The 27,610-nt window shown below is 47.6% G+C and overlaps 1 protein-coding gene and 1 long non-coding RNA gene across 2 annotated transcripts in view; one reads left to right on the forward strand and one right to left on the reverse strand.

The window, feature by feature from the left end:
- Positions 1-2,365: 2,365 nt before the first annotated feature.
- LOC114069444 lies at positions 2,366-16,727 on the reverse strand. Its single transcript, XR_003573778.1, has 3 exons — positions 16,634-16,727; positions 16,082-16,293; positions 2,366-2,781 (listed from the first exon to the last, which is right to left on the reverse strand). It is a non-coding gene; the product is annotated as an uncharacterized LOC114069444 (long non-coding RNA).
- Positions 16,728-17,864: 1,137 nt separating this feature from the next.
- EPC2 (enhancer of polycomb homolog 2) overlaps positions 17,865-27,610 on the forward strand; it is a 33,581-nt gene continuing 23,835 nt past the window's right edge. Inside the window, exon 1 of the mRNA XM_027906222.1 lies at positions 17,865-18,063. Coding sequence (XP_027762023.1) covers positions 17,911-18,063 — 153 coding nt within the window. The 5' untranslated portion in view covers positions 17,865-17,910. The remainder of the gene's footprint in view (positions 18,064-27,610) is intronic.

The raw sequence follows: 27,610 nt of genomic DNA on the forward strand, positions 1-27,610 counted from the left end.
TGTTGCTGGTTCCATGTCAGCAGTTCCTGTCAATATTGTGAGCGTTGCAGGTCGTGCAGTTGTTGGAACATTTTCAGAAAAATGTTGCACCGACTTTCCAATTAAACAAACTGGTCACTCATACTTGAATTTTGCCCATAGAGCCATTTCTTTCTCTTTGCATTAAAGCATAATCTACTTTTTTGACGGAGGCCCAACCCTTCTCTTTCTACCTTATTATTTTTTTGTTTAAGAAATCTCTATTTTTTCTAATAGAAGACTTAAAAAAAAAAAAAAAAAAAAAAAAAGGAAAATTTAAAAAAAAAATACTTTTTGCCTACTTTCTAATTTAAGAGAGAGAATTCCTATATTTAAAAGGTGGAGGGGGAATAAAAAAAAAAGGGGAAAAAAAAAAAGAAAAAATATCCCATTGTGGCAAGTGGAACACCACTTTATCTGTCATTAATATGGCACAGTCACCCCAGAGTGAAGTGGCTGAGGAGCCCACGGCGTCGGTCAGGACCTCGGTAGATTCGTAGGGAACGACGTGATTCCTCGAGGATGTAAAAGTGTTAACGTGTTCTTGTCTATTTATTTATTTATTTATTATGCTTTCTTTTTTGCTGAGTGGGTGACAATGTGGTTGAGTCATTCAGGTGACGTTCCAATTAAAGGAAATGATTCCTCTTTCTGTTATGGTGCGTTTTGTGAACACCATAAACGGAACAACAGCGAAAACCTTTTCCTTTAGCCCAGTGGATTTTCTTCGTCTTCTGACAGGAAACCTTTGGCCGGTGTCAGCTGCAGAGATAAAATCCACATCGTTGGAAAATTTAAAAAAAAAAAAAAAAAAAAAAAAAAAAAAAAAAAAAAAAAAAAAAAAAAAAAAAAAAAAAAAAAAAAAAAAAAAAAAAAAAAAAAAAAAAAAAAAAAAAAAAAAAAAAAAAAAAAAAAAAAAACCCACCCCACCTCTGATGTCCCGGGTCTGTTTTCCTCACAGTCGAAGGTTTTAGGGGTTAAAAGGAACTTAAAATTCAAAGGTCTTTCCTCGATCAGCTTTGCAGAAGGTTTCTAAGTGATGTGATATCCTTTTGGAGTCCCTGAGTTTGATGGTCTAGAGATATTAGAGGGCTCGTGGTGGACTGGATTACCTTAGGACTGGTACCTTTCTTAGCTACAGTTTGTATTTTGCTATGTAGGGTTGTAATGTGAGAATTCCAGAAGAGCCGTAGCATAAAAGTGCTTTTCTATTTTTTAAAAAAGAAAAAAAAAAAAAAAAAAAAAAAAAAAAAAAAAAAAAAAAAAAAAAAAAAAAAAAAAAAAAAAAAAAAAAAAAAAAAAAAAAAAAAAAAAAAAAAAAAAAAAAAAAAAAAAAAAAAAAAAAGAAGGAAAGAAAAAAGAAAAAAAAAAACAACGAACCCATTCTAGTCTTACTAAGAATTAGAGAATTTTTTTAATATCAGTTTTGTAATTTTTTGATAAAGTTGTCAATATTATGATTAAATCACCAGAAAAAACAGTTCCTGTGCTGTTCTCTTCGGGGCAGGGGCTCCGTGTTCCGGTGGCTCCGTGGGATGCCCGGCCTCAAACAGGGCCCCTCTGTCAGCTGAAATAGCAACCAGCAGTGCTGAGGGCCATTTCTAGGGGCCAGGAGAACCCCCAGCCATCGCTGAGCATCCCAGAGCTGGGCATTTCCAGGGAGCTCCTGGCGGCGGCGGCGGCGTCCGACGGGTAAGTGGAGGTGGCTGCGGAAGGTCCCAGGAACAGATCCACTCCCATCCCACCCCTCACTCTGCTCCTCCCACCGCGCTGAACTCAACAGCCAAACCCCAAAATCCCCAAACACACCAGCAGGTCGTTTGCCTCCGTATTCCCTGCGAGGAGTTCCCCCTCAGTTCGCTCCAGGGGCAAATCGATGCAGCAAAAACACTTTTGAGGCTTTAAAGAAGTCCTACCGAAACTAAATTTCTCAGCTCACGAGCTGAGGGATTTCCACGCACCTCCCAGACCAGCCCACCGAGCATTTCTGCCCTGCTCCTGGTGTCTCTGGTTATCCTTGTGCTCCCTAGAAATTCCCACCAGCCACCTCTGGTTTCACCTGGACCGGTGATCCCTTACATTTGCTTTGCATTCGGAAGCCCAGGAAGCAGCGGGAAGTCATTTCCCCACGGCTCATTTCTCTGTGCCAGGTTTTACAGTTGATCCCTTGGCTGCCAACAACCCTTTAAAAGCAATTTTTGTTTTTGCTTTAAAAAAAAAGAAAGAAAAAAAACCCCGAAATTTAAAATGGAAGGTTGGATTTGAAATATCCCCCTGCGAAAGATTCCATCTGTCAGGAGAAGTGTTTGTAATTGTCATCCCAACAGCAGAAGATGAGGGGTTAGGATTTAGAACAGGGAGCATGTATATATTTGTACAAATATATATTTAGAATAGTTCTTTCTGGAAATGCCTATTTTGGAAAAGGTCTGGGAAATGGGAAGGGTTTGAGGTACTTAAAGGGGATGAAGTAGAGTGGAGAAGGAAGAGCAAGAGCACCCTCCAAAATTCCTGTGTCCAGATCCCAGGAAAGCACTGGCACAGGCTGACACAAGTCCGGGAGAAGCACTGGCACTGATGTTTCAGAATTTCAGGCAGGAATGGATCCCAGTGAGGGAATGATCCGGGGCTGAGCCGTGGGTTGGGCCCGGCTGGGAACGGAGCTGAACCAGGTACAGAGTGGGATGGGGAACAAAGGCTTTTCCAGCCACAGCCACATCCAGGCCCATGCTGCAGGTAAGTCCTTTGGGCTCCAATCATTCCCTGAATGGGAGAAGAAATGGAATAAATCTGGAAGAATAAATGCTTTGGGTTCAAAAATGCACACAGTTCCATCTCAGCTGGTTTCTGCTCTGCACGTTCCCACAGCACGTGGGCGGGGGGGGTTGCAGAGTCTGGGCTGTGAAAACCCAACTTTTCAGACAGAAAACAAGTTTATGGGATGGGCACGTTCTTAATCCTACCTCACAGGTTCCCATCTCATCAAATCACAATCATTTCAGGCCTCTCTCAAAGAGAAGCAATTCCCAGCTCCTGATAGAAACACCGCTCGTTTGCAGTTCCAGGAAAATCATTTCTCGCTCCTCTCGCTGTTTTTCCTCCAGGGACAGAAAAACTCGTAAAAATAACACAACAATTTATTGGGGTTTGTCATTATCTTTCTCAGTTGTGGGATTGAACTCTCTGCTTCTGAGGAAAAAGGGAAGATTCACCCCTAAAAAACTGAGGGGAAACTTTGTTCTTATCCCATCCTATCCTATCTTGTCCTATCCTATCCTGTCCTATCCTATCCTGTCCCATCCTGTCTTTCATTTGTTTGATTGTGACCAAAAGGGGAATCTGGAGTTCCCACACTTGCTCTTACCCATCTTAAGAGTTTCATCAACCAAAACAACAAATAGGAGATCACAGGTGGGATATTGGGAAGGAATTCCTGGCTGGGAGGGTGGGGAGGCGAAAAAGGCAGGGAATTGTGAGAGGGAGCAGAGCCCACAGGCCCACACAGGCACCTCCTGCTTCCCAAGGTGTCACAGTAAGTGCCAGGAAAAGCCTGGTGCTGGCTAAACCTTTGCTATGAACAACTTGGTCAGGACAGAATGAGAAAAAAATAGAGTAAAGCATTAGAAATCAAATAAATATTTTTTTTAATACTTTTTAAAAATGAGGAGAAACTTTGGAGATTTATGAAAGTACAAGTTTGGTATTTGCAGCCTTAAAATAAAATAAACCAGGACAATAACTTTTATAAAACTGCTTATGAAGTCCTTCCTTAGCAGCCACTGGGACCAGTTTCTGTACAGGTGCTGGATCCAGATGTGGCTCCCAACACCTTTTATCTGCAGGACAGGAATGTCCTGCCAGCCCCTCATTTGCATCCGCACAGGGAGCGAGGTGGAATGAGTTTGTCCTGAGGTGGGACACACGTAGGCATGGAAACACATCCAACATGTGATCCTTGTTAAAATACCTGGAATAGCTGGGGGGGAATTAGGCTGAAGCCCACTAATGGTGCAGATTAAATCTGGGAGGGGCTAAAAGCCCTGGCAGGGGCAGTTCTAAGGTGCAAAACCCAGAGTGGAGTTTGGAGGAGTAACAATGAAATATCTGCGTCTGGTAGAAGTGCTGGGCTTTGCTGAGAGCACAACTAACAGCCCTGAGGGATGCAGGACGGGCAGCAAAGCCTGGCCAGCAGCAGATTCCGAGTTATTCCATGCAAATGTCGAGTTTCAGGAGCGACTGTGGATGTAAATCTCCTCCTGAAAGGCTGAGCGTTGCCACTGTGACGCTGCATCTGCCGGATTTCTTTGATATCACTTTATTTTTATTGGGAATCTCCACCTTCAGATCTTAATACCACCATTTCCCCAGCTTCTGCTGCCTGTCCATGGAGCGTTTGGCGAAGGGATGGTTATTTCTGGCAGAGGTTAAATCCGTTCCCGGCTTCCCGAGCCCTGAGTTGTCAAATGAAAATGGGATTTTGAGGAGAAATTTTACTTTTCCGTGTATTGACCCCAAGTCGAATTCCTTGGGAAGATGGGAAGAGGGAGGAGGTGCCCGTTCCAGGAGCTTGTGCCGGAGGACTCCCATCCCCTCCGTGTAATCAATCTATCCAAGTGTTTCCCCAGCTCCCATTATCCCCGGTGCCTCCAGGATAAGAAGCCCAGAACAATCACCCATTGTCAGCTTATGAAGGAACTTTTTCATCTTCCTTCCCCAAAGACTGAATTGTTAATTAAGTAAATTGAAATTAATTACGGAGCGTGCACGACAAGACGTTATCGCGCCTGTCCCCCCGAACTGAGCTCCCCCTGCTGTGCCTGCTCGGCCTCCCTGCGATCCTGGAACTGAAAGGTGGTGGGATCAGATGGGATACTGGGAAGGAATTGCTGGCTGGGAGGGTGGGCAGGCCCTGGCACAGGTTGGGCAGAGAAGCTGTGGCTGCCCCTGGATGGATCCCTGGGAGTGTCCAAGGCTTCACTAGCAAGTTGTTTCAACAGAGCCACATTCCAAAGGACGTGGATGCTGCATTTCCATTAATTCGTTTCCAGAGGAAGATGTTGCCATTAATTATCGACAACGATCCTCTTATTAACTGCCTGATAAGGGGGACTAAAGTATCCAATAAAATAATGGATCAAGGGGGACTGCAGTGTATCCCGAGGATCGTTGGACCTGCAGCAGAGCGAGTGCCGTTATTTACTCAGTGAAAGTGTAACGGCTCCCTGGTTTTGACCTGGAAACTTTCAGGAGATGAACACCTTGCAGGTGTCAAGTGTTCTCAGAAGAGCAAATGTCCCACAAGCTGGTCAGAGCCAGGACATTCCCAGCAGGAGCTGGGCGGGCCAAGGAGGGACCATTCCCACCCTGGGAAGGGGGCACAAGGAAAGGTGGGGGTTGTGCTTCCATCCTTCTTCCCCTCCTGGTCCCATTTATAGGGAAGGCAGATTTATCCCTGTGTCTCATCCCTGAATCCAGCTGTTGGGGCACCATCCAGCTAATCTGCATGGATGTTCCCCAAGCAGGATTAATAACAGAGCTGTCACTGATTGTGTGGCCTTTCCTGTCAGGCCCATGGTGTTGTTTGTGGGCTTTTTTAATGATCCTTAGAAGAAGGAATGAGATTTCTCCTTGAAAATATCCACGAGTTAGGGGCCTCCCAACTTCTCAGTCTTAACACTCAAAGAAATTTATTTCAGCCTCATTCTCCAATAAAAGCCAAGCCCAGGTAAGGCACAACTCCTGGTCAGGAGTTCATGTTCTCCCCTGCTCGTTTCTGGAAATAAAGAATTAAACAGAACAGCTCAAAGTTTACATTTCTTGGGAAAACAGAAGTTATAAAGCGAGGTTTCTTTTAAACCTTCTGCTGCAGAAAGTCATCAGGACCCGCTGCATCAGGTAAATAACCATGAAACTCAAGTTGTCTTGTCTCAGAATAGCTGCTTTTAACTCAAGCTGCACATTATCTTTTTTTTTTTGTTTGAAATCCGAGAGAACTCTTCCCTCAGACAATTGCTTCTATTCGGTGTTTCAGGGAACTCAGAAACACGGGGGTGTTTGGAATCTTTTCTGGAGCATCCTCCAAAGCAGAGTGTTATGAGCACAGTCTGATCTCCAAAGCAAAACCCAGCTAAATTTATTCCTGCTCCCACCCACCCTGCTGAGGCCTCTTGCCAGAGTTACCTGCTCACACGTCTGGGTCAGGGCTCGAGTGTTCCGTGGGAATTGGATTGCTGTTCCCCAGGGGCTTCCAAAGGCATTTGGGAATTCATTTCTCCCTCTGGTCTCACTGCTTTTCTTTTCCCAGCCGCTCCACAGCTCCGGTGCCCCGTGCCAGGAGGTGACCTGGCACGCCTGGTGCATCACCAAGGCTAAGAGGTTATGCTCGAAACCAAACCTTAATGAAATTAAATTAAAGGTGGTTGAGTTGCTTGTGCCATTCCTGTTGCCAGTCCTGGTGCAGTGGCAGGCACCTGCCAGCTCCAGGCAGGAATGTGCCCCTCGCTGAGGTGTGGATTTGCCCAGGGTAGAGGGAGGGAATGTATTTCCAAACAGCAGCTCCAGCTGCTTCCTGAACAACCTGCGTGGAACGGTGTGGTTTGCCCTGGAATAACACGGCACAGGTATTTCCTCACTCACATTTCCCACCTTTGGAAGCTCTGACTGTGGTTTTGTTCTGGTTTTTATACACTACAGAGTCCTGATCCATAAGCCAGAGAAGCTGTGGCTGCCCCTGGACCCCTGGAAGTGTCCAAGGCCAGGCTGGAGCAACCTGGGACAGTGGAAGGTGTCCCTGCCCATGGCAGGGGTGGCACTGGACGATCTTTAAGATCCTTCCCAAACCATTCCATGATTCCATGATCACTAGATCTGCCCCAAACATTACTGGCAATGGTATTTCTCAACCAAAGCACTTCCAAGGTACTGGAATTGTTTCCTCAGCCTTTTGTGGAGCTGTTGTTGTGTGATCTGTGCAAGTCGATGCATAATCATAAAGCAGGGAGGTGCTAATTGGCTGACTTTTGGTGGAGTTTCTGTTTCTGGAAGTATTGACTCTGCCACACCCCTGCCCTTCTGTCATCCAGCACTTTCCCAGTCGGAGTTTCCCTGCATCCCTTTCCCTGAAGTACCAATTTCTCTTGGTGTTTGATTGTTCCCTGATCACCAGCTCTGGTTACGCTGGATCCCAGCAAAAACTTAAGGGACAATCAGAGAATCCCAGAATTATTAGGGATGGAAAAGTCCTCCAAGATCATCGAGGTCAACCACTGACCGATGACCACATTGTCAACTCAGGAGACAACCCACTGTCCTTTCGGTGTCCTTTTCCATTTCTCCTCTTCATTTGCTTGTTAATTCACAGCTAAATCCTCTTTGTAGTGGGGAGATCCTAATAATCTTCATTTATAGGGTTTTATAGCCCCTAGGAGAAGAGTAGGATGCCCTAAAGTGGTAAGACTTACAAATGCATTGGTCAATAAAAGAAATAAAAGTACAAAACAATATGTTTGGTTCATCTTCCGGCGTGTAAACGTTGCCATTCTGAATATCACATTAAAATACTGCCTAAATCCTTCTTTCCATTTCCTTTTACATCTGGCAGCAACTTGCAAAACATTTCGGAATATTCTGGGGGGGGGGGGAAAGGGAAAGTCTGTCAAAGCTTCATCTTCTCCTGGGATGGGATTTAGGAGAATTATTCTGTAAGACACTGAGTTATGTTTTCTTCTCCAGCCCCGTAATTGGCTTCATTTCCATGATATGAACCACTCCAGACGATGTTCCTGCCGTGGATCCAGAGGTATCTCACATTTAGTTCCCAAGAGGCTTCCAAAATTGGAGGAATACGTTGGGTTCCAGGCCCTGCATGGCAGTTGTGGCTCTTTCAGTCGTTATTATTAAGGAATATTGGCACAGGGTGCCACCTTTGCCCATCTGGACGATTTTTGGGGCAGTTCTGCCGCACAGTTTGCCTCCCTGGGTCTGTGCAGAGAGCGAGGGCTCCGCTGATTGAGCTCAGCAAGCGGCACTTTTTGCCTGCCTGCTCCTTCTTGGTTGGGCTGCAGACCAGCAGAGGCAGGAGCTGCACAGGGAAGGAGAGGCTTTGTTTTAACAAAGTTCACTGCTGCTGGAGCTCTGATCCCTCTGGCTTTTATTTCAGCCGCAGAGACGTTCCCTGGCTGTTGGGATCGATGAGTGAGGGGATATATTGGGAAGTGGTGTGGGTTTGAAGTGGGATTTGCTTTGATATTTCTGTGCGAATCCATGTGATGGCTCCCTGACTCACACGGCTGAAAATAGGTAGTGATATCAACCACAGAATTCTTCACAGATTTTTTTTCTCCCCCCTCACCCCCCACCCCTTTCTTGCTTAGTTGGCTGCTCTTCCAAAAAATCCAGGTCATTATTCAAATCTGTGCTTAGATCAAAACTCCAGATAGCATCACTCTTACTCATTGATGATTCACTCTGGAGCAAATTTTGGTCCTACTGAACAAACTCGGTGTTGCCTTAGTCATAAGTTTGTTTAGCAAATCACATGTCAGGCTTAAATTAAGCCCTTGCTTTAAAGCAGAGACTTTTTTGAATATGCTGTGGAAAGGTTGCACGTAAGATTTATATAGATAAGATTTATACTGAGAACCTGTCAAAGCAAAACCAGAGAATGAAAAATTCTGTTAATTCTGGGGGGAAAACACAAAGTTATGTTGTCAGCAACAGACCTAAAGGAACTACCTGACATTAAACTTGTTTTGTCAAGTCTAATTTGTGAATTAATTTTAAATCTTGACTTTTGGGAGCCCCTGGAGTAACAAACCCCCTGCCCACCACCCACCCACAGGGCTCAGCATCACCACAGCCTCTGCTCTGCCACTGCTGACACCAAATCCACCTTTCCTAGGGAGTTTTTGGCATTTTCGATCCTCGTGCCAATACCGGATTTGCACTGAATCTCTTTAAACTGTCACCATATGGCTCTTTACGTTAACAGGGCCGTTCTGCCCTGAACGAGGAGAACAGGAATGCAGCTGAAATTAGAATTTTAAAGCCAAACACAAAATAGGTGATGCAAATAAAACCGTTTCCAAAAGCAGTCGGAGCAAAGCACCTGTGGAACTCTGTGGAGAGGAAGGGCAGGAACGGAGGTGGAGGATCAGGTTAGACATCACATGGCAGATGGAAACGGGGTTTGGTTGGATCCATCCGCAGCTCCAGCTCCTCCAGCGTTACAGGGAAATGGCTCTGGAAGTGCATTTGCTGACAGACTACAGGTATGGTTAAAGAAGGAGAAAAATCCATGGAATTTAATAAATTCAGAGCATGTCCTGGACAGTGACGCGCCCGTGGGCATTGGCCAAATGCAGGGATGAGACTGGCAAATCACAGCCAAACCACAGCAGGATCCACTGGGAGAATTATCATCCCGTCTCCTGATCCCGGAGAGACAAGGGCTCCGCTCCCACTCCCAGCTGGAGAAAAAAGGAAAAGCTTTAGAGGTGCTGGTTAAGCACGACCAAGGCTCTGCCCACAGTGGGATGGAGGAGCTGTTCCTCAGGAAATTAACGACCCCAGCCATGTGCCAAGACCTACAGCTCCTTGTTGTGGTTGCCCTGTCAGGGGGAGAACCTGTTCCTTTTCCAGCTGGCAGTGGAGCAGAACAAACCCTGCTGTTAAAGAGGTGCCAGCAGGAAAGGGAAGCTGGGAATGGAACCACAACTACCCCGAGCTGGAATATTTTCGTATGGCCCAGGTGACACGAGGTGGGCGTTTTCTTAAGCTTGGTGGCTTACAAATGTAGTTTGGATAATCCAGACAGGTTGGGATTACCACTCCTTGACACTCCTAGGATTGATGGATCATTTTCCTCTGAAGGATTAACCTGTGACTTCAGGCAAAGCTCGCAAAATACCCACGTGTTTAAAATCAAGAAAGAACCATGCAAAGAAATTCCTTCACCAGCCACTGAATTCTTGGGGGAAAATGGGAACGGATTAATCTGGGCTCCTTAAAAACACAACTATTGTAGCTTTTCAATTGAAGTTTTACACTGAAACTCTGATGTAATTTTCCTATTATATAACGGCATTATTTTCCCCTCCTTTATTTCCCCTTTGTTTCCAAGAGTGATTAATTGGTGACACCACTGGGTACTTGCAGGAACATTCCCAAACCCAGCCATTCTTTTGTCTGAGAACATTTTTGCCCCACCTGGAGGAGCCAGAAGCCCCAGTGTCCTAAATTTTTAATCCCTTGGGCATTATTTAGGATTGCAGGGTTAGAAACTCCCGTCATGCCCGTGACATTCCCTGGTTTTCCCACGTCTTGCACGGAGGTTGTTGGAGCCTGCAGAGGCTCAGTGGTGAGGAGTGAGGTGTGCCAGGAGTGGCTCTTGCGTTGACTCACCCTGGGGTGACCCAGGCAGAAAGGGAAATGGTGACAAGTGATTTTCTATGAGGTGCTTCAGAAATGGTCCCCCGTGGTTTGGTCACCTCTTACGTTCTCTTGGGACTTCCAAGCTGTTTGCAGCTGATGCTGCTCCTCTCTGCACTGGCATTCCAGTAAATCCAGCCCCTTCCCCGATCGCCTGCCTTGCTGGAACTGGGTGTTTGTGTGCCCTGAGAGGGGCTTCTGCCCAGGAGCCACAAATCTTCCACAGATATTACAGAATCACAGCATCAGTTCGGTTGGAAAAGACCTCTGTCACTGAGTCCCCTCTGTGCCCAATCCTCACCTTGTCCCCCAGCCCAGAGCACTGAGTGCCACGGCCAGGCCTTCCCTGGACACCTCCAGGGCTGGGCACTCCAAAACTCCCTGGACCCATTCCAATATTTAATCACCCTTTCTGTGAAGAAATTCCTCCTGATGTCCAACCTGAACCTCCCCTGGTGCAGTTCAAGACCATGACCTCTCATCCTGTTGCTACCCTGAGTTATCCTTATTTTTAATTTTCCAGCTTCCAGGGCTCCCATGTGAACACTCCGAGTTGAGGGCATCACCTTTCCCTCACTTCCAGCAGTGTCCTCTTTCCCTGTCTGCTCTATCCCATGCCCACAATTCAGTTCCCACTTTTCACTCTTTTCTTCCTTTTTTTTCTTAATGAACTTCAGAGAGATGTTGTGAGGGGGTCCTGCTCTGTCCGTGCTCCAGACCTGAGTCTGGGACACACGGAGGAGGCTCCCACAGATCCAGCTTCCAGTTCAGCCCCAGAGGAGGACACAGTTAGATCCAGTTGTGTGAAAATATCCTCTGCAGACCAAGCTGAGGTGAGACAGAAGCTCCCCCTGGCTCCATTCACACAGTGAGGGAGCCTGAGGGGCTGTGCAGGCTCCAAACTTCCCTTTTCTTGTTGTTTTCTTGTTGGTGACTCAGCTCTCAGCAGTGCTCTGGCGTGTGCTCCAAACTGGCCTTTCCTCAGCTCCATGTCCCATCCAACCTCTCCTTGGACACCTCCAGGGATCCAGGGGCAGCCACAGCTTGTCTGCCCAACCTGTGCCAGGGCCTGCCCACCCTCCCAGCCAGCAATTCCTTCCCAATATCCCATCTCTCCCTGCCCTCTGGCAGTGGGAAGCCATTCCCTGTGTCCTGTCCCTCCGTGCCTTTGCCAAAAGCCCCTCTCCAGCTTCCAAAATAAACTCCCCGCTCCTCCTTCCGCAGGGTTTGACTGTGAACCAAAAGCACAAGAGTGAAATAGCTGGATGTGATAACAGGCAAACAAACCTCTCCCATCTTTACAGGGAACAATGTGGAATCATCAGTCACTTCTTTAAGAATCCAGAATCCCTGAGGCTGGAAAAGCCCTGCAAGGTCACAGAGCCCTCTCTGTGCCCCATCCCCACCTTGTCCCCAGCCCAGAGCACTGAGTGCCAGGGACACCTCCAGGGCTGGGCACTCCAAACCTCCCTGGGCAGCCCCTGCCAGGGCCTGACCACCCTTTCCAGGAGGGAATTCCTCTTAAGGTCCAACCTAAAAGAAACCAAGAAAGAAGCAACCTCTTGGTGCCAACCACTTCCTGGAGGGCTGACTGTTCAGACTTTTAACGGTGTGAAAGTGGCCACCAGGTCTGGCAATTATGAAAAAAGGCTCCTCATGCTCCAAAGCGCAGCCCCAGGACGAGGTTCTCCCTCCCCACCCCTCCAGCTGGCGCAGCAGGAGAGATCCCTGAGCTGAGCACTGTTGCTCCTGAGGAGGCCAGAGCTGCTGTCAAGGTGTGGCTTTGCTGGAGCAGCTCTTCGGAAGCCCTTGCATAGTTATGGAGGTCTGATGGCGTGTGGAGCAGGAGATTTCAATGAACAGCAATTTGGAAGTGGGAATCGTCGGCATCAGCTTTGCTGTGACTGATGTCTGCATAATGAAAGTGTCATTTTTAGTACTGTTTTCTTTAAAAAACCCTATTTGACAAGGAAGCACAGGAATGTGAGGCTTGAATACATCTTTAAATCTGCATGTCGATTGCATAACTTACAACCAGGACTAAAAACTTCCTCTTGTCATTACAAATGTACGCCCCAAGCGCTACGAGCAGGATCACCACTGGTTGTTTCCAACGTGACACTTTCATTTTCCTTTTGACTCCTCTTGCCACCGAGATAATGTTTCTGTTTCTTGGTGCACAGCAACGTTGCTGAGAGACTCTTGTTTTCCTGGGATGGCTTTCAGCCCCATTTTGCAGAGGAATGGGGGAAGTGCAGGGCACAGGATGACACTGCTCCCACACAAGGGACAATAAACTGCCCTCTGACCTGATCCTCGTGGGGAAAGATCTCCTGAGTGACACCAGGGGAGCTGCTTTGAGGAGATCCGGGTCATTTCTGCAGCAGGAAATGGTTCTGCCCTGCTTGGAGAGAAGCACTGGGGAGATATTTGGGGTTTAAGGGGTTATGGGAGGACTTTGGAGATTAGGAAGGGGAAAAAAAAGACTGAGATGTGATGATAAAGGTCTGGTATTTGCAGATAAAGGAACAAACCCTGCTAGAGAAGGTCAAGTAAATAAAGAAGGTCAAGTAAATAAAGGTATTTGTTTATCAACAAATAAATAAATAATTGCCTCGAGTTTGCCTCCTGAGCTGTGAGATTTGGGGATAAATTCATATACGTTTGTAAAACTGGTTCTCACAATTTTTCTCTGCTAGGATTTTCTAAATGACAGTTGATAAATCTCTCTCTCTTCAAGGCCCATTTTCCAAAACTTCAGGCCGTAAATACAATCCTCATTATGTACTGCTTTTAGCAGCATCCAGGCATAACCATGTTTTTCCTCTTCACTGATCACTGCACTGTAAAGTTACATTTTCCTGTGGTAACCCCCCCAGATTTCTGTGGTTTTGGGCTGCACTCCTACAGGTGCTTAATGGCTTCACTCGATACTTCCAAACCAAATTAATCTGGTCGCATAATTGCGTTGCTGTTCACTAACTTGTTGAACTGTGTGGTAAAAGAGCGCGGTCAGAGTCAAGAGCAGGTTGATTTTCGGAGCGAGAATCCAAGATTTGATGGCACAGGAAGCAGCTGCAGCAGGTTCCTCTAAAGAGCTGCCGTCCCTCCCGTGCCTGTGGTAACCCTCACACAGAAAGCACAATTCCCTTTCACTTTAAACCTGTTTCTTGACACAAATAGTTCTGCCATGAAACTCTCCGCTCAGGAGCTTCCTGCTGCTTTTCATCACGTTACCTTCCTGCTGTAATTTGGGGAATCAGCCATTTCCACAGCTGCCCTTTTATTTCCTTTTATTCTGTGCCTGTTGCCATCGGGCTCGGGATTTTAACTCCATTTTCAACTTTTTATCATTTTCATTCCGAGCTTTACATCTCCCAGGAAGCTATCCCATGCTAGATTGCAGGTTTTTGGCTGATATAGGTTTTTGGTGACCCTAAAGAGGAAAATGTGCAGGCTGCCAGTTCCCTCAACCATTGGAATAATTGGAAATAGAAATGGTTTGGAATGATACATTAACTGTGAACATTAGCCACTAAGCATGCTTACTGGCTACTTTGATCAAGCTCTTTTTTTCCTGACAAAACCCCCTTTGAAATGAATAGGACAGAGGTTCCTTTCACTTCAATCAGAGTTCTCAGACACGAGGAGAAAGAAGGACTTCATAACCTTTAAAAAGACTCCCCTCGTCCATTCATGGATCTCCTGGAAAGCTCAGCACTTTCCCTTGTTCTGGAGTTACTAAGCCAGCCTCCTGGACACTTTTAGGCTCCCTTCTGATGAAGATTTGCTTAAACATGAGATCAAACCCCTCTGTAACGAGGCTGGAATCCGGGATGTACAATGGCAATGACACTGGGAGTGTTTGATAGCGGGGATTCATCAGCATCACTTCCCTAATTGCATCCTCTGAGTCTGGAGCTGGCATGGTGCAGGGGACAACTCTCCTGAACACTTATATCCTGATTGTTTTTGTGTATTTACACTCAAACCATCAGCACCCTAAAAATTCCAGCTCTCTTTTAACACCTTACAATCAACCCAGGCGTCGAACAGCCTCACGAGGCTGCACAACACTGCTCCTTGTCAGGGGCCAAAAACACATCTGGAATTCTCTGTTTCTGTATTTTTTGTGCCTCTTTTGGTTTGGTTTGGTTTTTTTTTAATACCTCTTGTACTTATAAGGTAACAATAGAGAGCATAGAACTGGTACATGCACACGCCATGTCACGTTGCAATAATGTACATGGAGATGAGTACAAGTGATGCTTGTGCTTGGAGAAGATAAATGCAGTGAGAGATGTACTATCAGCAAAAAAAAAAAAACAACCAAACAAAAAACGAACAACAAAACCAACAATATAGAAACAGGATACATTTGCTAAAAAAAGACCACCAGGCTTGAGGCAGCCACGGTGAGAACAAGGATTCCTTGTGTTAAATGTCACTGTGGAGAGGCAGAACAGAAAGCCCCCGAGCCCAAATGACTGACATTTCCACTGACATAGGTGTTCCAGTGAAATCTGGGGATTTTCACTCTACCCAGTGCTCAGATGTGCATATTCAATCCCATCATCTCTACAGAAAACACAAAGACAGGTCAGAATTCAACTACTGAACAAATAATTTCGTTTGAGGCGTGGTTTCCTTGATTTGTGCATCAGAAATAACTTACTGTATCTACAAGTGAGGTACAGCTCATATTTTTTTTACAGCTAAAATTCTTCAGAAAACCTGTAATATTTTACCAGTGGAAGAGGTCAGATTATGCACTTAGAAGATTGATGGTTCTGGCTTAAAGCTAAACTAATGTAAGCTGAAACTTTAGTTTTGCCCATGTTCAGCTCTGTGCAATGGCTTTTTTGACTACATAAAAAAAACCCTCTGTATCCCACAGGGCATCATTTTAAAAAAAATTGCATTGCTTGTAGAAATAAAATAATGGGATGAGCGTAGGACTAAGAGCCACCTTGAGGGTAAATACGTTTCATTTCTGTTCTTTTTTTTTTTTTATTATTATTTTTTAAGCAGTGAAAAAGAACAGAACATGCACACAAAGGGAAAAGGTTATTATTATCTATTGTTCAGCTGTGCTGACTGAAAGGGGAAACAAATCTTAGAGCAGTGTGTAAAAATGCCTCTTTCTTGCAGAAGCAGAAAGAGGAAAGGTTCTTTCTGTCCCTCAACTACTCAAGGAAGTACTTGAGGAGGAACTGCCTGTTCCACTCAGCTGCCTCCCCTCTCCACACGTGTGTCACCTGTGCAGCAGAGGCTGTTACACACTCCAGGTGATGGAATTCGCATGGAAAATCCAGCTCACGCAGAAAGGCATCACAATGGCTCTTGGAAAATGCCAGCCCTGTGCTGCTACCAATTAATCATGAGTCACTTCAGGGGGATCAAACCCATTTTGGGCGTGGGAAGTTTGGCCGCTTCCGAAACGGTGCAGAACTCTAAATTCTAGGCTAGGAACCATAAAACTGTTAAACATTTATCTGTTCATTCCAATCCAAGAGCTGTATGAATAGAAAAATTTAAAGGGAATTATAAATGTGCAAAGTATCACAGTTCTGTGTTCCTTTTCTCATCACCTTTAAAGCTTCCTTTGCTCACATGACTATTAATGAACATTTACCTGATGCTTTCATAGGAGTTAATCCAATTTCCACATCTCTTTCCCAAGTTAATTTGGGTCCGTGGCTGATGAACATAATGTTCTTGCTCTTTCTTTTTGCCTCCTGTGTATTACTGTGCTTGTTTCATCTTCCTTCTCTCTCTCTAGCTGACACAATTCTTTATTCTTCACTTTGGAAATCATGTGTTTGTCACGAACAGTGGTTGTATTTGCTGTACAAAAACCTTGTAAATAAAAAAATGCAACAGGTAACTAAAAAGGAACGGCAATTCAGAGACTGAACCTATTTTTTCCTAATTAAAAAATGGAATGTTAGGTACAGCTGGCACTGTGATCCAAATGCTTCAGCTTTGACTAACAGTTTTGGTTTAATTCAGAAGGAGAAGGTTGCACTGACAATCTCCTGTGACAACTCCGAGGTGGAGGTGAGTTCAGTAAACTAAAGCATGATGAGTTCCACTTCAAAATGAGGAAGAACTTTATGTTTAGGGTGGCCAAGAGCTGCCCGGGGAGGTCGTGGTGTCTCCCTCTCCAGACACATTCCAAACCCACCTGGATGCTTTCCCTGTGTCACCTGCTCTGGGTGCCCCTGGTTGGTCTGGATGATCTCCCGAGGTGCCTTCCAACCCTAAATATTGTGTGATTCAGGGGGGAAACAAACAAACAAATAAATAAAATGTGCAGGCAGGAGTTTATTTCTAAGTGACTCAACTCTTTTGACGAGCCCTTTTTATTGCTGGAACACTTTTAAGTTCACATCGGCCAACGAACTGAGGAGAGGAACCCGATGGTTTGTCCAGAGAGCAGGGGACACTGCGGGGACACTGTGGGGACACTGTGGGGACACTGTGGGGATATTGTGGGCTCACTGCGTGGACACTTTAGGGACAGCGTGGAGAGACAGTGGGGACACTGCGGTGACATGGCATGGACACCATGTGGGGACACAGCAGGGAGACAGTGGGGACACTGTGGAGATGCTTTGGGGACAGTGTGGGGAGACAGCGGGGACACTGCAGGGATACAGAGGGGATACTGCGGGGACATTGGGGGGACAATTTGGGGAGACAGCAGGGACGCTGTGAGGATACTGTGGAGATACCGAGGGACACTGTGGGGACACGGCATTGACACCGCGGAGAAACTGTGGAGACTCTGTGGGGATACTGAGGGACGTTGTGGGGACACGGCAGGGACACCGTGGGGACACTGTGGGGAAGCAGCGGGGACACTGCAGGGACTCTGTGAGGAGAAAGCGGGGATACTGTGGGGACACTGTGCGGACCCAGCGGTGACAGTGTCGGGCCGCTGTGGGGCCCCGGCGGTGGCAGTTTGGGGACACTGTGGGGCCCCGGCGGTGGTAGTTTGGGGACACTGTGGGGCCCCTGCGGCGGCACTCTCGGGACACCGTCCGGACACTCCGAGCCGCTCTCCGAGCCGCTCTCCCCGCCGCCCCCCTCCGGCTCCCCGAGGCTCCCTCAGCCTCCCGCCCTCGGCTGCGCGCGCAGCGCCGCTCCCGCCGCGCGGGCTGCCGGGACGGCTGGCGGCCGTGGTTAATGTCCGCCATGTTTGCCATGGCGCAGGGAGCGGACCGAGCGAGCCCGGCGCGGATCTAGGGCTGCGGGGCGTGCGCGGCGAGCTGCGGGCGGCCCCGCCGGGAGCTGCGCCGGGGCGGCGGGACCCTCCATGGTGGCGCGGGCGCGGCGCGGGAGCGGCTGGGAGGCGGCGGCGAGGCCGCACTGAAGGCCCCCCCCCCCCCCCCCCCCCCCCCCCCCCCCCCCCCCCCCCCCGCCCGCCCGGCCCCGGGGTGTTATTGTGAGGGGGAGACAATGAGCAAACTCTCCTTCCGCGCCCGGGCGCTAGACGCCGCCAAACCGCTGCCCATCTACCGCGGCAAGGACATGCCCGACCTCAACGACTGCGTCTCCATCAACCGGGCCGTGCCGCAGATGCCCACGGGGATGGAGAAGGAGGAGGAATCGGTAAGGGAGCGCGGCGCAGGGGGGGCACCATTGTTTACAGCACCCCCCGCGCGGCCGCCGCCGGCCCGTATTCACCAAGCGCGCTACGCCCGGCCCGCCGCGCCGCGCGCGGGGCGCTGCGCAAACGGCGCAGCCTCGGCCGCGCTCCGCGCCGACTGCGGGGCCCGCGCCGCCCGCCGCCATCTTCTGTGTGCGCCCCGGCCGGCCGGCCGGAGGGAGCGGGACAGCGCGGGCGCCGGGCGGCGGAGCGGGGCGGCCTGGGGCCGGAGCGGCTCGGGGGGCCGGAGCGGTGCAGCTGCAGAGCGGGGGGGGTGCCAGGGCAGGCTGCTGAGGTGCCGGAGCGGTGGAGCTGCAGAGCGGGGTGCCGGAGCGGGGAGCTGAGGTGCCGGAGCGGTGGAACTGCAGAGCGCAGTGCCGGAGCACGGAGCTGAGGTGCCGGGACGGCTCGGGGTGCCGGAGCGGGCGAGGAGTGCCGGGGCGGCTCGGGGTGTGTGTCCTGTCAGTTCGGGGTGCCGGGGCGGCAGAGCGGCTCAGGATGCCGGAGCCGCTGCTCGGAGGTGCCGGCTCGGGGTGCTCGCGTGTCTGAACAGCCCGGGCTGCCGGAGCGGTGCAGGGGCTTGGGCTGCCGGAGCCGCTTGGGGTGCGGGATGTCGGAGTGACTCGGGATGCCGGAGCGGCTCCCGGTGCCGGAGCGGCTCCGAGCGCTCGTGGCTTTGTGGGCTGATTCTGATACTACTCCCGGCCGGTCTTGTCATGAGCGGCTGTCAGCTCGCTGGGGCTGGAGCTGGGGAGGTGTCAGCGGCGTGGAACTGCTGCGAGCGGCGTGCTCTGCGCTGGCACCGCACGGGGAGCGGAGCGGGTCCTGTCGGAGGGGACAGCGGGATGTGCCCCGGTCCCCCGGCCGAGCCCGGCCAGGGTGCCGAACGGCGTGTCGGGCTGTCAGTCCCTGCGCTCGGGACACGGACTGTGACTGCTCAGGGGATGGAGGGACAGCCGGGCACACACACACACCCTGACTGCTCAAGGGATGGAGGAACAGCCCGGCACATACACGCTTGTGACTGCTCAGGGGATGAAGGGGTCAGGGATAGCCCGGCACACACACACTGCACGTGTGGGGCTGGAGGACACGGCAGCTCTGGCTCCCCTCGTGGGGCAGTGTCTCCGTGCTGGGGGCCGCCCCCGGAGTTATTTAACGCGGATGTTTTTGTGCTGCTCGTCGCGCATCGCTGGACCCTTCGCGTGTGAAGGGCTGGACCTTTAAGTGTTATTTCCAAGTCAGCCAGAGCGTGTTCAGGTTCGGTATGTGATGTGTGTTCTTCTCGTAGCGTCGTGGGAGGGAAGAGCTTTCGCCCGGTTGAGTAAATGTGAGTTTCCGGGGTTTTTGGTGAGCGGTGGGACAGCTGTGAGAACGCTCGCTTGCTTTCCGGTGCCCTCCCAATGTAGTGGTCTCCGAACATCTCTGCTGTCCGAACGAGGTTCATTCGGTGCTGCCCGGGGTTGTATAAGCTCAGGGGCTGTCGCCCGATGTGTCTGTACTTGCAGGCAGAGCCGATAGTAAAGGCACCCTCCCGAATTTCCTCAATGAATCCGTGTCTCCGCCTCAGCCGAACCTCTGTGCCCGTGGATTGGCTTTTCCGAGGCTGCAGCTGTCAGAGGAGGCTCCGCGCTCTCCTCCGTGCTTTTACTCACCTGACTGGCGATACTAAAAGGCATCTCTGTCTTACCATCCCCGAGTTTTATTTCCTTTTGCTGTTTACTGTGTCTAATGCGCTGTGATCAAAGCTTCCAGTAATTCCTGAAGAGTGGCTCGGCTGGAGTCTGGGATCGGAGTTAAAAGGAACAACGCTGTGGTACTAATGAAGCGATATTGGAGGCTAATTTGGTTTTCTCAGTCTTGAAGGCCTGTCTTGCAGTGCTGTGTTTGCATTTATTGTCTACATTAATTTTTAAGTATTATTGTTATTGTGACAAATCCCGTTTTCTTTTAAACATGTTAATGGAAAATTGCTGGAAGAGTTCAGGCAAACCAGCTGCTCGTGGGCTGCTGAAATAACTGAGGAAGTTTAGATTTAGACTTCAGGAAAACTGAAAAAGCGCTGTCCTGAAAAGTTGCTCTTCTGTGAGAGTGAGGTTTGTTTCCTCTGCGCTGACATGTGGCTCTATTTGGTATGTTATGTAATAGCCCCAAAATGAAATGATGGAAGCATATATATAAGCATAGTGCTTGATGCATCAGCCAGGCAAGATTATAAATTCTGTATTATAAATTCCACTATTCAGATTATTGCCGTGCAGTGATGGTTTCATTCATGGGGTTGCCCTTCTTCCAGCGTTACAGAGATAATACTTTACTGTAAGTTTTTTTGGGGGGAGTGATATGTAAAGCCCTTCTAGGCAAGGCTGTTGTAGGTGACAGTAAATTAAATATCGGAGAAATACCTGAACAGCTTTAATTCACAGCAAATGCTGCTGTGGTCAGTTTGATGTATTTTGAAAGGGACTCTTCAGGGGGGAGGGGTCTCTCCACCCTGATTTCTGACATCTCAGCTACTCAAGTGTCTCAAGGCCTTTTTCTAGCTCAGGTTGTTGCTGGGGTGCATCTTGTGGAAGGTGTTTGAACCCTCCAGGGTAGCTGCTGTTTTGCACCTGCTGGCTGGAATCACACAGGTCTTGTAGCACAGCCTGTCATGGGGTCACACAGCACCTTCTGGGCTCTGTTCCATTGGAAATAACGATTATTTACACATTTGCAGGATTTAAAATGGTCCAGAGCAACATGTGTGTTCTTTTCAGCCAAGTTTCACTAGGACGGACACGTGATTTAATTAGTTTGTGATTGATCTTTTTTCCCGTACAAAAGTGCGGGGTTTGATGCGTTTTTTTCTTGATGGATATCCTGGAACTATTCCTATATGAGCACCTGAGAGATTTATATCCACTTGCAGCATTTCACAAATGAGCAGCTCATTTCTCTCACTCGGAGATTCCAGCTGTGAAAGAATTAGGTTTTCTCTTCTGCAGCGTGTGTTTATATTACCAGTGTTTATAATTTACTCCAAATTAAACCCGGGGAAGAAAATTGCGTGGGTTTGTTTTTTAAACTCAGGTGAGACAGGGATCACTGTTAAACAGAAGCAGGAAAATGCCCTTTTGTGAGCTTCAGACACGGAGCAGGAACACTTGGGGTTGGTTTTTTCTGATGAGTAAGAGTTGTGTTTCCTAACGCTGATGAATTGTTTTGGTGAGAAGGTGAGGAGGGCGTGAAGTTGCAGAATAGATAAGCCCTGGTTTTGTTTCTTATCACATCGCTGTGTTTTGTATTTGAATACATATTACTGGAGATTGCTGAGTTGCACGTTGCGGGGGGGTTAAAAGAAGTCATGTTTAGTAATGAGGCAAATGCAGGCTGAAGGCGCTGGGAAATGAAATTCTCCCGAGTTGTGAGGAGCTGAAAGCGTGGTGGGAATTGGTGATCCCGGGATTGCCTGGGCAGAGCTGTCTCAGCCTTCCTCCCAATCCGTGTTTGAGCATCCATTTATTTACTGTTTGGCATTAGGTTAGAGAGGAAAAGTGCCTGAATGGCAAGTTGAGGACGTGGTTTGATGCTCCTGAAATGTTGACAGTTGCAGTGAGAAGGGACTTCCTTAGCGATCACCTCGGAATGATCTGTCTCTGGCCATTAAATGTAACATTAAATCCTGATTGTTTTGACGGGCTGGAATCAGTTAGCTTGCACTTTTTTCTTGCTTTCCCTTCAGTTTGTTCCCTGTGCACCCCCCTAGTTGGTTCAGTTCCTGCTGTAACGCTGGAAACGTGGAATGTTCATCCTCTGGCTTGGAGGCATCCTGGAGCTGGGGATGCTCCTGGAGCAGCGTATTCATTGCCCTTTCAGAGCAGGGAGCTTTTAGCCTTGCACAAGTCATAGCTTTCTTGTTTGTTAAAGTGTGTAAACAAAAATATCCATAATGAATATTTTCTTTTTATACGGTGATGAACTAGGAAAGTTCAGTCAGGAGGACTTTGAAATGTGTGTGCACACACACACACACACAAGATCATTAATATAATGGCAATGCTTACCTGATATTTTAAAAAAAGGCTATGTTGACCTACTCCTACATTCACTCTTTTTTGGAATGCATTTTTATGCTTAAAGATTTGGGTTTTGTGGTTTCTGTTCATAAGACCAAATAGTTTTCTCTTAAAGAGAGAGAGATGAAGTTCTGTTGTTTTCTGTGCTGCCAACAGCCACGACTTCGAGGAGGGTGCTTAAATGAAGGTGGTCAAGTGTTCCAAGGTCACAGAGGAAGGGTGAGATTGGAAGGGACCCTGGAGGTCACCTTGACCACCTCTGCCTCAGGCAGGGCCACCAAGAGCCCGTTGCCCAAAGCTGAGTGTCCAGAGGATCTGCAGGGTGGGAGGTACCAGATATGTGGGAATTTACTGAAGCTGCTGATTTGAAGTACCTATTTGATACTCTCTGATGCACTTGGGTGTAGGTTTAAAAACATAAATATACCCAAATAACTCCCCACCTGGACAGACCCTGCTCTTAACTGGATGTTTGTGTGTGGGCTGTGCTTTCACAGCCTGTGGTTGAACCCTCAGCATTCCTTACAAACAAGAACAGAGAAGCAGCCCGGACAGCAGAGTGTAAACCAGCAGAGGATAACTGTTTCAAACCATGCAGATGTTCTGTGAGACAGAAATCCCTCAGAAAGACTTCGTGTAAACCAATAAGAAACTCAAAACGATTTATTTCCTTGCGAAACTAGGTGAGATCAAGACAGCAGACTTTGCATAGGAAAGGAATGTTTTGGGTTTTTTTATTAGAATCAGCTGGCTTATGTATTGGGGAAATGCAGTTCCCAGGTTGTTTCTCAGTTTGGGTTCAGCACCTGTATTTATTTACTCACTTTGGGTGTGTCTGGAGGCTGCTGGGATTACTGGAGTACATTTGGCAGTAGGGAGAGGGTTGTGATCTCTACTCACCGAATTCTGAACTTCAGTTCTGTTTGAGATCTCCTTCCCTGCCTTCAGGTCCTGAGGTATTTTCCTCTCTCCCTTTGAGACCCATCGTGTTGTGCAGTGCTGGTGCTCCCCAAGGGCACATTTCCATCCATTATTTCAGTTTTCAGCTCTGACCTTTTTGTGGCAAACACAAACTTCCTTCCAGTCCGTGGGTACTTTAACATCCTTTTAGGTAATGGTGTGAGCAGCTGAGCACGGGGGAGCTGTTAAACCGAGGAGCTTTGGCTTCAGTTTGTTGTGGCTGAGAAGTTAAACAGAACAAAAATTTTGCTCCTAAGTCTCCCATCTCCCGAGCAGGGTTTAGCACATTAACACCTATCAGCAAACCCAGGACAAACAAATGTCACTGATCTCCGAGGTGCTTTCCTGCAGCAGCTTTTTGGGGTCTGATCCATAAAGGGTGCGTGTGAAATGCTGTTGTGGGACAGCGGATCATCCCCTGCTCTCACCGGGAGCGTGTGGCAATGGTTAGGAAGGTTTGGTGTCATCCCGGGGTTAGGTGGGTTCAGCCCTATCTCAACACCGCAGTCCTAATTTAGATAAAGGTGCATTTTTGCTGCGGGCCAGAGGCTGCTCGGGGTCAGCCAGCACGGGCTGGGAGATCTGTCCGGGAGGAGCCAGTGGGATGTGCCCGGTGTTAATTGAGTCACACCTCGAGTCATTATGCAGGAACTTTCCCTTGTGGGCAGGTTTCCTGGGAGGAGGTGCCGTTCATTCCACGACAAAAGCTTAGGGGAGCACTTTGGAATCTGCCTCTCTGCCCTGTGCAACTTCTGTTTTGACTGAAATCAGGTGAAATGTTTGAGTAATTCGCATCAACAGACGTTAACTCTGCTGACAGTAACCTCTGCTTTTAATTGTTTTTCCTAGGAAAGATAATTTTGGCTGGTGCTGGACGTTCAAAAGGTTATTTGGCATTTATTTTGCCAACCCGGCTAATAAACTTTGTTTATACTTGTGAATAGTTAAATGCCTTAGTGTATTTATCATCCTAACAGTGCAGCTTTGAAAAAGGCAAATAACACGTTTAATATTTACATAAACCTTGGGTGTCCTAAAAACCATTGGTGGGGCAGATCAGTTGTAGGACTGAAGTTTCTGTAACAAGTAGAGAAGAACTGGTGTAAGAAGTAGAGAAAGTCATGTTATAAAACTAAAAGTAACATCAGTATCCAGTGTCATAATTTTATTTATTTTTTTTTTTAAATTTCATCAGGTCAACAAAATAAAGTATTTGGGAATATGCTACTTAAAAGATTTGATTTTTTAATCCAGTTTGCAAATTCCTACCTGTTTATAGAAATAATCACTATGCAGTTATTATTACGCTGAAGGTGTTGGGTTAAAATACTGTCCATGTGCATAAAAGAAATGCTCCAAATATAAGGAAGCAGAGAAAAAAAAAATAAAATCTGTGTTCTGATTCTCCCTAATTGACTTTGGTGCGATTCTGATTGTGATCAATACATTTACACCCAGAAAAGCCTAATCCTCTGAGGTAAAAGATCACCACACCTGATTGTCCCCGTTCTTTAAAAAAAAGGATTGTTTCCTCGGGGATAAGCCAATTTTTCTCGTGTTTACGTAGGAATTTCTAATTTGTTTTTCTCAGCTTTGTGCCGCTTTTCAGGCTGCACCTCCCACTTTGTGTCTCTCTGACCGGTGGGAGTTGCATAACAAAAGCTGTGCCTGCTTTGAAGCTTCCTGGTGGTGTCTGATTCCATGTGCCAGGCTGGGATATAAACAAAACACGGGGAGTTTCTCTGGGATCCAGTGACTGGATAAGGGAGAGAGGCACCGGGAGAAAAAGCAATAATATATATGGGGTGTTTTTTTTTCAGTTAAAGGTGTTTAAATTAAAATGGAATTCTGCAGTGAATTTTTAATAATTTTAATTTCTGTACATGTACGTGGTTTTAATTTTTGCAGCCTTTTCCTAAGTTGTCCAAACTTTAGAGCCAATCTGTTGGGGTTTTTTTCATTATAATAGAGTGAATTTCTACGTGATTTGTCAGATCTTCAGCACTCCAGGTTTCATCAGCACTTCAGTGCTGAAACACCATTTCTTTAAAAACTCTAAAGTACCAATTCCCTGCTGTTGGTGTGTGTGTGTGCCTTAAATAATAACAACTGTGGGTGTTACTCCTGGAAGGAAAGTGTTCCCTGTAATCCGAGGTTAAATGCAGGCAGGGAGAGGTGCCCTGATCACCTGTCCCAGCTCCTTGCTGGAGAATTCCCAGTTTTCCCTCCTGGTGACTCTCCCTCCCTCGTCTTCAGGGAGTTTTGTGACTCATGGTCACATGGAGGTTTGGATGTTTGGAGCCAGGAATAAACTGAATTCAGAGTCTGTGTTTAATATTGTGTTTAATACAACCAGGTCCCACTTCTCAGGGAACGTGTATTACTCACCAACTACCAGAAGCAGCTTTTCCAAGAGGAATCGTTAATAATTCAAGGAATTCGTTGTTACAACAACAATTTCATTTTTAATAATTAGTTTATATTCATGTTTTTGTTGACTGGGCTCAGAGATTGCTCATCCATCCGTGTTCTCATCCATCACTGCTGTCCCACTCAGGGGGATATTTGGGATGTCCCACAGTTGTTTGATGGGGTGATGGAAGTGGCCTGGTTTCCTTTTGCTGAATTAACGTTGTGTAGAGGATTTGTTTTCAGTTTGGTGCTGCAGGGGTGACTGAAGGCCATGGCTGTGGTCTGTGCTCATCTCACTGCCCCTGCACCTCCACCAGCGCCTCTGATTTCCACCCCTATTTCCCAGATTACCTTAAAGTGCTTAAATGGCTTTGGGCCGAGTGCCAGAGGGGAACGGCAGGCATTCCTGGGAATTGTTTGGGTTTTTCCTCATTTAGATACACATCTCCTCTGCAGAGCTGTCTTATCTGGACACCCAGGGCAGGTGGGGTGTTTGAGCCTCCAAACACTGAGGGGATGGGTCTGTAATCGGGTCATTTGTGTGTAAATTAGCCCAGAATGGCTCTTTGGTTTCCAATTGCCCTGGCACCGCTTGGGGAAACGGCCCTTGTTGAATAGCTGGGAAAGGGAAGAAAGTGATGGAAAAGTCATTGAATCCCAGAGTGGTTTGGGTGGGAAGGGTCCTTAAAGCCCATCCAGTCACACCTTCCATTAATCCAGGTTACTCCAGCCTGGCCTTGGACACTCCCACGGATCCAGGGGCAGCCACAGCTTCTCTGCCCAACCTGTGCCAGGGCCTCGCAGGGAAGAATTCCTTCCAATATCTAATCCAAACTTCCTCTCTCTCAGTTTAAAACCATTCCCTTACTTTGTTGTTTTGTTGATTTATTTTTTTTTCCTCTTGACATATTAGTTCACTCACTTCTGAAAAAATTAAATTACTTTAGAGTAGCTAAATAATAAAAATCTCACCCACTCCAGGGACTTGTGGGAAGTTTTAGGATGGAGTGGTACAAATGGATTCCCTTTTCCCTGCTTCCCCTCACTGAGCCAGTAACAGCATCCCCCCTTGGTCCATTTTTTGGCCTGTACTCAGAATTCTGGAAGGCAGGAGTTTGACAGGTGGTTCTTGGAATTATGGTTTTTAAAAAGGAGTGGGGGGTGTCGTGGTGGAAAAACCTGATATGGCCCAAAGTTGTTCCGTGAGCCCTTTCCACGTGGGTACCTTCTAATTCCTGGGGGTTTTCTTGAGCCTCCTTCCACTGAGGGTTGGACGCTCCTCAGGGAAGCTGAGAGGGGTTTGTCCTATAAATGCTTTGGGTGCATTGGTCTCAGCTCAATATATGGATTTTTGTGGTGCCCTGAATGAATTGATAACTAAAACAGCCTTTTAAGGGGACACCCTGTGCGTGCAGAGACAGCTCTGATTCCTGCCTGGCTTAATTCTCCATTGGATCAGTAGAAGAATATGGATTATCAGCTGTGCTAATCACTGAAATACTTGTGTTTCCAAATAAATTGGGTGCCCAGACCACAGGAAGCAGAGTTTTCCTGCTCCTTATTCCAACGGATTGCTTTCCACCCCAGGGCAGGGGGAGTTGGATTGTGTGGGATTGGAAGGGTTGATTGCAGAAAAAAAGCAAAAACTGGTGCTGGAGCTGACACTTTTTCTCTGGAATATCTTTTATAAAAAAACTCCCGTGTGTGCAGAGAGGGAATGGATGGGGCTGAGGCTTCCAGTGGGGGGGGGGAGAGGCTTCTGACCAAATTAGCTTTGAGCTGCCTGACACTTCTCTCCCTGAGTGTTGTCAGGAGGTGTTACTCGCTGTGCCTGAGAACTTTGCAAGATGAGTCTGCACATTTCCAACCAAAATACCCTGCTTTTTGTCCCCGGATCTCTGCATTAAATATAAAAGTGTCAGATGATTTGGATTTCCCAGCTTGAATACAGCGTTAAGCTAATAGTCTTTAGCACGTTTTTCTTTGCTTTGATTCTGGTCTTGATGCAGGTGTGTTGAGAGGCTGACTTGGCCTAAAAACAGCTTATTTTGGGTAGGTAAAGCTATTGATAAATTCACTT

This window comes from Empidonax traillii, unplaced genomic scaffold (assembly GCF_003031625.1).
Source record: "Empidonax traillii isolate 1590-97213 ecotype Southwest subspecies unplaced genomic scaffold, ASM303162v1 scaffold1261:size185688, whole genome shotgun sequence".
Lineage (NCBI taxonomy): Eukaryota > Metazoa > Chordata > Aves > Passeriformes > Tyrannidae > Empidonax > Empidonax traillii.